Source organism: Pseudophryne corroboree, chromosome 1 (genome assembly GCF_028390025.1).
Source record: "Pseudophryne corroboree isolate aPseCor3 chromosome 1, aPseCor3.hap2, whole genome shotgun sequence".
Taxonomy (NCBI): domain Eukaryota; kingdom Metazoa; phylum Chordata; class Amphibia; order Anura; family Myobatrachidae; genus Pseudophryne; species Pseudophryne corroboree.
This window is the reverse complement of record NC_086444.1, coordinates 769,640,799-769,650,385: the sequence shown is the minus strand read 5'-3', so window position 1 is coordinate 769,650,385 and position 9,587 is coordinate 769,640,799. Positions and strand designations below refer to the sequence as shown.

Here is a 9,587-nt window from a genome sequence, read left to right as displayed (position 1 = left end):
TCAGTTCCTGTCTGGACGTCACAAACACGCCCTGCGTTCGCCCAGCCACGCCTGCGTTTTTCCTGGCACGCCTGAGTTTTTTCGAACACTCCCTGAAATTGGTCAGTTGACACCCAGAAACGCCCACTTCATGTCAATCACAGCAGTGCGACTGAAAAGCGTCGCTAGACCTTGTGTGAAACTACATCGTTCGTTGTAATAGTACTTCGCGCGTGCGCATTGCGCCGCATACGCATGCGCAGAAGTACCTTTTTTTGCCTCATCACTGCACAGCGAACGAATGCAGCTAGCGATCAACTCGGAATGACCACCCATGTGCACTTCAGGTGGGTCAGATGTAACATGTGCAGAGAGAGTTAGATTTGGGTGGGGGGTGTTCAAACTGAAATCTAAATTGCAGTGTAAAAATAAAGCAGCCAGTATTTACCCTGCACAGAAACAAAATAACCCACCCAAATCTAACTCTCTCTGCACATATTATATCTGCCCCCCTTGCAGTGCACATGGGCCCTCATTCCGAGTTGTTCGCTCGCAAGGCGAATGTAGCAGAGTTACACACGCTAAGCCGCCGCCTACTGGGAGTGAATCTTAGCTTCTTAAATGTGCGACCGATGTATTCGCAATATTGCTATCACAAACGAGTTAGCAGTTTTTGAGTAGCTTCAGACTTACTCTGCCTGTGCGATCAGTTCAGTGCTTTTCGTTCCTGGCTGACGTCATAAACACACCCAGCGTTCGCCCAGGCACACCCACCGTTTCCCCGGCCACTCCTGCGTTTTTCCCGGAAACGGTAGCGTTTTCAGCCACACGCCCCTAAAACGCCGTGCATCCGCCCAGTAACACCCATTTCCTGTCAATCACAATGCGAACGTCGGAGCGATGAAAAAGCCGTGAGTAAACTTACTTTCTTCATAGTAAAGTTACTTGGCGCAGTCGCAGTGCGAACATTGCGCATGCGCACTAAGAGAATTCTCACTGCGATGCGATGAAAATCTCCGAGCGAACAACTCGGAATGAGGGCCATGGTTTTGCCCATTAGCTAACAAATTTGCTGCTGCGATCAACTCTGAATTACCCCCCGTGTCATTTTTTACATGAATAGTGAATACCGACTAAAGACACTGACCAGGGAGGATACATTTTTTCAGAGGTTCCCCATTCTTCAGAGAAACTACCATAAGGGTAAGGTGCATATGGGATGTAAAGTAATGTTCCCAGAGTGACGAGAAATGGGAGGTTGTCATGTCAACATGCCCCATTTTTACTGACCATGCACCTTTGTGGCACATGGCCACGTCCATTTTTTTCGACTTGCACCTACGGTGTGCGCACAGTACCACTAAGACTTTTTTCTACATGCACCACAGGGGGTTAGCAATGCTCCTGATACCCATAGTTATTGCAGTAATGTTCAGGCCGCTAGTGGGTGTGTGCATATACACACACCTGTGACTATTAGCATATCAATGGATTTTGGGCTAATTCAGACCTGATTGCAAAAGGGAAATCTTTCTCTAATGAGCAAAACCGTGCTGCACTGCAGGGGGGGCAGATATAATATGTGCAGAGAGAGTTAGATATGGGTGGGTTATATTGGGGGTCATTCCGAGTTGATTGCTAGCTGTCGTTGTTCGCTGCGTAGCGATCAGTGAAAAAAAGGCTAATCTGCGCATGCATATGCTCCGCAATGCGCATGCGCGTCGTACGGGCACAAAGTCTATTGTGGTTTTGCACTGGTTCTGGCGACGATTCCAATCGCACAGCTGGCCGCAAGGAGATTGACAGAATGAGGGCGTTTCTGGGTGTCAACTGACCGTTTTCATGGAGTGCTTAGAAAAACGCAGGCATGGCAGAAAAACGCAGGCGTGGCTGGGCGCTCGCTGGGCGTATGTATGACGTCAAAAGCTGTCCCTCCGTCATTAGAATCAACGCACACAAAGAGTAACTACAGGGCTACTCTTGTTTTGCACAAAACTATTTTGTAGGCGCTCTGCTGCACAAGCGTTCGCACTTCTGCAAAGCTAAAATACACTCCCCAGTGGGTGGCGACAATGTGTTTGCACGGCTGCTAAAAACTGCTAGCGAGCAATCAACTCGGAATGATCCCCATTGTTTCTATGCAGGGTAAATACTGGCTGCTTTATTTTTACACTGCAATTTAGATTTCAGTTTGAACACACCACACCCCAATCTAACTATCTCTGCACATTTTACATCTGCCCAAACTGCACTGCACATGGGGGGTCATTCCGAGTTGTTCGCTCGCACACGCTAAGCTGCCGCCTACTGGGAGTGAATCTTAGCTGATCAAAATTGCGAACGAAAGATTTGCAATAATGCGAAAAGACTTCTCTGTGCAGTTTCTGAGTAGCTCGAGACTTACTCTTCCAGTGTGATCAGTTCAGTGCTTGTCGTTCCTGGTTTGACGTCACAAACACACCCAGCGTTCGCCAAGACACTCCTCCGTTTCTCCAGCCACTCCCGCGTTTTTCCCAGAAACGGTAGCGTTTTTTCACACACTCCCATAAAACGGACAGTTTCCGCCCAGAAACACCCACTTCCTGTCAATCACATTACGATCACCAGAACGAAGAAAAAACCACGTAATGCCGTGAGTAAAATACCTAACTGCATAGCAAATTTACTTGGCGCAGTCGCACTGCGGACATTGCGCATGCGCATTAGCGACTAATCTCTCCGTTGCGTGAAAAAAATAACGAGCGAACAACTCGGAATGACCCCCATGGTTTTGCCCATTAGGGAAAAAGATTGCTGTTGCTATCAGGTCTGAATTAGGCCCTTTGTTAGCTGTGGGAGGCTACGGCATCTACAATGCACAGCACCAGTACAATCTGCCTCCAGCAGCCAGAGTGTAGGAGGGTGCATCTGTAAGTGCGAGTCTGCAAATGCATTTATTTGCAATGAAACAGATTTCTGCATGAATGTGCATACCTGAAGGTGGCCATACATCAGAAAGATGAATCGCATGTGATCATCGCATGCGATTTCCCTTGAACTCCTCAGAAGCTCCCCGGCAGTCCTGGAGTCACGATATCGTACACAAGTGCTCTAACACTAGTACAAAAACATTACTAAGGGTTCCGTGTGATGTGATAAGGAAGGAGGTCTATGGGGGTGACACCATGAGTTACCATACCGGGTGACAACAACCCTAGTTATGCCTCTGTGTGCATCTGGCACTGCGCTATTGGGGTCATATATGTATTTGGCCCCCATATGTGTATCACGCCTCTGTTTTGTGGCTACACCCATTTTTTGGCTCTGCTCTGAATAATGGACCCTCCCTATATCTCATTTTAATAATCTTTACCACAAAAGTATAGTATTGATGCACCGAGATTGTGCATCCCTTGTGTAAATGTTTGTACCCGTGTGACTATGGTAAAACATGTTGCTCCCAAATTAGTTTCATCCCCAGGGGCAGAATAGATGGGCCAAGTGGTTCTTATATGCCTTCACATTCTATGTTTCTATGTATCCCTTTCCTTTACAATTCACCAGGGTCACCTCATACTGTATATACACATACATCAAATGGCCCCACATATCCCCACCACATAAACTGATTCTGCCCCCTCCCAATGTCGGACTGGGGCATGAAGGGCCCACTGGGGAAATGCAGTGGTAGGGGCTCATACTTAGAGGTGTGTCCAGTGTCCAGCGAGGGTGTGCTAGCCACCACATTGCTTTATCTAACCATTAGATCTGAGCCTATGGATAAATATATATACTAAATACTGCTAGTACATGCATGATAAGGCCCCACATTAATCACAGCAATGCACTGTAGAGAATATACTATATTCCTGTTCAGTATTAGGCAAAATATGTATAATGTTTAATTCAATTGCATAGTCTGAGACCTAATCCCTAGAGGAGAAGGTGCGCCCCCAGGCAGTGGGGCCCACTGGGGGGTTTCCCTGTACCCCTGTGGGCCAGTTCAACCCTGCCCCCCACCACCCCTCCATTACCCTTAGTGATGTACTACCCATTTTTGATAAACAAACTATGTATTTACGAGATTGGTATGTGATCCCACTGCACGGGATGCCGAATATCGGCATACTGACATCGGTATCCCGGGCGCTACAATGCCGGCAGTGGGGGCGAGCGCAACGAAGCCCCTTGTGGGCTCGGTGGTTAGCTTTGTTCGCCACAGGTTCTATTCTCCCACTATGAGTGTCCTGAGCACCCATAGAGAGGGAATCATCTACGTCGCCGGTATTCCTGCAGTGGTAAAGTAAGGGGGTCGGGATCGCGGCATCGGTATTGAGACAGCCGAGATCCCGATGGGCGGTATGTTAACTGCATACCGTATGTACACCAACGTGTAAGTGAGGCAGATATATAGGTGCATTTCTGTTATGTGAAATGCGCTATGGTCAGCCAGTTTTTATTATTCAAAAATGACCTGCACAGATTGTATACTGGATAAGAAACGTTAAGAATACACAAAAAAAATGTGAAAAGAATTTGGTACCTAAGATTTAAAATTAGTTTGGAATAAATATGTGTATTTGTTCATAGGTAAAACGCATCACCTTGTAAGAAATGAAGCTCAGTACATGCACACATGAATTGATAATTCAAGACAGCATGTTCAGAGACCCAAATCACATTGTGTAAAGAAAATAACCACTTTACTTTGAATTTGATATATAGCTTGTCGTCTTTGCCTCTGTAAATACATCTAAGATTGCACTGTGCTCAGAACCATACCAGGGGTCAAGACATTGGGCTTCCTAATCGTTCAACCTTGCGTTCTGTGGAGAAATATTGATCTGGTCTGGCTTGAAATATATGTGTTTTGCGCTTTGCTGTTATTCTTATATTTACTAACCCAACATAACCTATTTTGATTCCCTTTTCTGGAACCTTCAGATTTGCTTAATGGCAAATCTCAGTGTTCATGTTGAGGGTCTGAAAGTTTAAGCCTGTGGCAAGTGAACATGGACTGGGAAATAAACACAGAGGCATGACATAGTCAATGAAGTAACTTGCTATTTTATTTAGGAACCAATGAAAATGTGGAAATGGATTCCTTGACCAAAATTTAGATGATCTTACGTTATTTATGCCAGCAAATTAACAGAAAAAAACAGGTAAAAAAATGGTGACGTGAAAGTGGAAATTTGTTAAATTAATACAGGTAGATAATATATAAAGGTTTTGTTTTGGAACTGGACAGAGAAAAGAGAAAAGAGAAAAGAATGTTTGTGTAGAATTGGGACAATACTTTGCAAGTCTGTTCTTGGGATTAAATGACAACCCATTTTACATTGGCTGCCCATTAGGTATACCACTGGATATGGCCTCACATATTTTAATGTGGCCCTCGTATTTTAATGTGGTTTCTATGGAAACTAATGTATGTGGTGTATGCCTTGTTCTATGTGTTCTGGAGTGTAGGCATATGCTTACTACATAAACACATATATTGCCCACTACATATTACAATGGCATAAAGACAAGATAGCAGAAAAAGAGTCTTGACATGTCTTCATATCCAACAAAGACCATGAATATTGTAATTATCGTTATCTAGCTTCTGTTCCATTATTTCATGACAAAACGCATATGATATATGATATATATATCATACTTCCTTTTACATCAGACCTTTTTTATTGTCAGAAGATTAAAGAAGTCTGTTTTTTGTTTCAAAAATTAAAAACGTATTTGCTTTCACAGAAAGCAACATGCTAATTGTTTCATTGCCATTGAAGCCGTGTTTCCTGTGTGCACCATCCTGAGTAATGGGGTCTGCAGAATCTTCTCCAGATGGTTACTGGTGATTCAGCAGTCTAAGCATTTGTACTTTGAGCTTGTGGTGCTCAAGGTTAACACAGATGTTCAATGTGTAAAAAATGTGATTTCTCTTTAGGATTATCAGTCACATAGTCCGCTTCCTTGGGCATCCATGGCAGCAGTAGTGATGGAACAAATCAAAGCTTAATGTCTTGAGACTCTGACATTTTGGCTAGAGTCTTCTTTACTCGTAGAGCTGTGAGGCGAGAAGCAGGGTTGTGAGCCCAGCACTCTGTCATCAGTTTTCCCATCTGTCTCAGACACTGCAGATAGAAAACATTGTTTAGTGTCTCATAATAAATAATATTCAGGTATTTTTTATATCTACATAATAATTGTGTACGATCTGTCCCATTTCCTTAAAGCGCACCCAGAGGAAGTGAGAGCGGATGGACTTTGGAGAGGACTAAGTATGGAAGTGGGAGGGGCGAGTGTGACGAACCAGCGAGCAGAGTGAGCAGAGTGGCGGAGGCTGATGCTAGGTCCATTATACTAGTTATTACTATATTAATAAGTGCATTATTGTGCTAGTCATTAAGGCTGCCAAAGGTTCATCCAGTAGACCCAAATTTCTGGCAGGTCTACAGTAAAATAGACTTCTGGCCTGAAACTGATTTGGAAGTAAAGCTAATTGAGCAAGTAACTTTGTATCTGGAACAAACCATGTTGCACTGCAAGGGTAGCAAATACATTTATATATTTTTTTATGTGCAGAGTAAATATTGGCTGCTTTTGCATGTAGCCCACAAATGTTAGACAGATTTATTTTTACACTGCAATTTGGATTTCAGTTTGACACAACTCAGCCACATCTAAATCTGTCTGCACATTTTACATCTGCCCCACATGTGCTGCTTTTGCCCAGGTTACTTGTTTTTTTCTCTCTGCTTTACTTCCAAATCAGAATCAGGTCCTGATTGTTACTCATGAATTGGCTTTTCACAAACTGTGCATGTGCTGCTGTCAACATATGTATCTAATGCTGAGTACATGCTACACAGATATATCGTTTGCTTGAATGATATATCGGTAGCGGGTGTGTGCACCCATTATGTCTGTGAACGACTTCATTCACAGGCATATTACATCAACCTTGCAGCACATCCATTATTGATATATCTAGCAGATACAGTACATTGGCATGTCTGGCTGTATGTACGTGTGACCCACCGACCGCCCATACACTGGCTGCAGGGATTGACATCACAGCTGAACAGGCAAATTTAAATTCCCACCTCGTTGTGACGTCTGGCTTGATATGTAGAGCGGCTGATTGGTAAGTGTGTATGCTTAACTAATCAGCCGTTCTGTCAGTGCGGTGGCGGCTCGACCACATGTTGCTGTGGTGTGCATCCAGCTTTAGCGCAATATGAGTAATTCTGAATCATACGCATCTCAGTCACTCCTCACTCATGGACACTAATGGCAGGTAACCGGGTAGACAACCTAGCGTGCACATATAAAAGAACCATCTTGTAGATGTATAGCCAGAGCTGCTTATGGATTATGCACACCAGTTTCAGACACATCATCTGCACACAGCACAGGGTAAGCCTCCCATATCCAAAATCCAACACTGTTTGAGTGACACCTTTGCTTTCTGATGATTCAGGGTACACAAACTTTGTTTTGTGCACAAAATTATTAAAAATAGTGTATAAAAATGACCTTCATTCTGTGTATATACGGTATATATGAAACATAAATGCATTTCATGTTTAGACTTGGGTACCATCCCCAAGCTATCCAAAATCAAAAATACTTCTAGTCCTATTCTGGATATGGAAGACTCAACCAGTATGTGTTAGTTCCAGAACTAGTGATTAACAGCCGCACTCCCGTGCCTGGAGGTCTGGGGGTGGTGCCATCACATAGATGCATACAATTAGGATATGAGTGGATAGGACTTGCAATGGCATCCGGAATTGTGACCGCATTACAGACAACTCAGAAGCTGGCTTTATGTTTTCTTCATATTTATACACATTTCTTAAACAGGAATAACCTTTAGTCTAAATATTATAAAATATATTTGTATTTAATAGCAATGGCTTTCATATTAGACGGTACAACTATTCCTGGCTTTCTCTCCTGACATACCATCCTTTCCCCTCAGTTTCTTTTATATAAAAGTATATGAGTAAAAGCTAAGCACTAAATGTATATCTCACTCAGCGGGGATGATGATGGGGACAGCAGATAAAGAGCATGGCATGACGAATAGTATTTTTTTATATTGTTGTTATACAGGACATGTCTGGACACAGGAACTTGTGCATCAGGCCTGGTCAGTGGCCTCCATTACTAAATCTATTGACACTTGTCATACTCGTATCCAGCACTGAGGGACTATCCATCATTTTGTGACTTGCCAAAAATATATGAAAAGGAGAACATGAGTTACCACCTAGACAACTCTGAGATTTAATATATCCCCTTCTCATGCAAATAATCATAGTAATACAGGTTGAGTCTCCCTTATCCAAAATGCTTGGGACCAGAGGTATTTTGGATATGGGATTTTTCTGTATTTTGGAATAATTGCATACCACAATGAGATATCATGGTGATGGGACCTAAAGATAAGCACAGGATGCATTTATGTTACATATACACCTTATACACACAGCCTGAAGGCAATTTTAGCCAATATTTTTTATAACTTTGTGCATTGAACAAAGTGTATCTACATTCACACAATTCATTTATGTTTCATATACACCTTATACACAAAGCCTGAAGGTCATTTAATACAATATTTTTAATAACTTTGTGTATTAAACAAAGTTTGTGTACATTGAGCCATCGAAAAACAAAGGTTTCACTATCTCACTCTCACGCAAAAAAGTCCGCATTTCGGAATATTCCGTATTTCGGAATATTTGGATATGGGATACTCAACCTGTAATAATAATAATAATAATAATAATAATAATAGCAACACGTTCAAGAGTGTGCTTTTGTAGGGATTGGCAAACCAAATAAAAGCTGCATAATTTCATGTCTCACATCCCATACCTCATCACTGCTCCATCTGTTAGGAAATGAGGGTCTCAACCTTCGGATACAGACAATTTCCCTCATGTCTTCATAAGAAGGGTCGGTCGGTACCACATCATGATAGGGCAGCTGGTATTCCTCTAATATACCTGGAAAATACATTCTCAAATGGTATATTCCGTTTTACTTGTCCTTATTTGTTTATACAAGATATCAGGCTGATATAACAATATTTCTACTCTGCCAGAGAGAAAATACAATGCTTATTGCTTTGTGTATGATTGGCAAAAGCTTGTTACGGAAGTTTCTTCCTAAGGATAGAAATCATTAAATATGGTTACGCAAGCTCAGATTTATCAGAAATGGGACCTCAAAGTGAATGCTGAGCACATAGATTATTTACATCTGGGTGTATAAATGACTGGAGCAAAAGAAAGATATTGATTTGGTTACCTCCTGATATGCACCGTCTCGCTACTTCCCACAGGATAAGGCCGAAGCTGTACATGTCTGCCATAATGTAAGACTGGAAATGGTTCCTATTTAAGCTTTCATCAAGAACTTCTGGGGGCATATAACGCTTTGTGCCAACTCTGGTGTTTGGAGGTATGTCCACTTCATTTGTATCACTGCAGTACAAAATATACAGACATATGTGGAAAAAGAAATATAATGTGCATGAAAATAGCAACTGCAAACAGGGGTGATAAACCAGTGATAAGTGCAAGGTGATAAACGAACCAGCCAATCAGCTTCGA

The 9,587-nt window shown here is 42.5% G+C and overlaps 1 protein-coding gene across 8 annotated transcripts in view; it reads right to left on the bottom strand.

Moving 5' to 3' along the window:
- Nucleotides 1–5,008: 5,008 nt before the first annotated feature.
- The window catches only part of BMPR1B (bone morphogenetic protein receptor type 1B), an 804,535-nt gene continuing 799,956 nt past the window's right edge, over nucleotides 5,009–9,587 (bottom strand). For all 8 annotated transcript variants that reach the window (XM_063917486.1, XM_063917497.1, XM_063917476.1 and 5 more), the window contains 3 exons: nucleotides 9,283–9,458; nucleotides 8,848–8,978; nucleotides 5,009–6,092 (listed from right to left, as the gene is read on the bottom strand). In XM_063917486.1, the coding sequence (XP_063773556.1) occupies nucleotides 5,967–6,092; nucleotides 8,848–8,978; nucleotides 9,283–9,458 (433 nt within the window). In that variant the 3' untranslated portion in view covers nucleotides 5,009–5,966. The remainder of the gene's footprint in view (nucleotides 6,093–8,847; nucleotides 8,979–9,282; nucleotides 9,459–9,587) is intronic.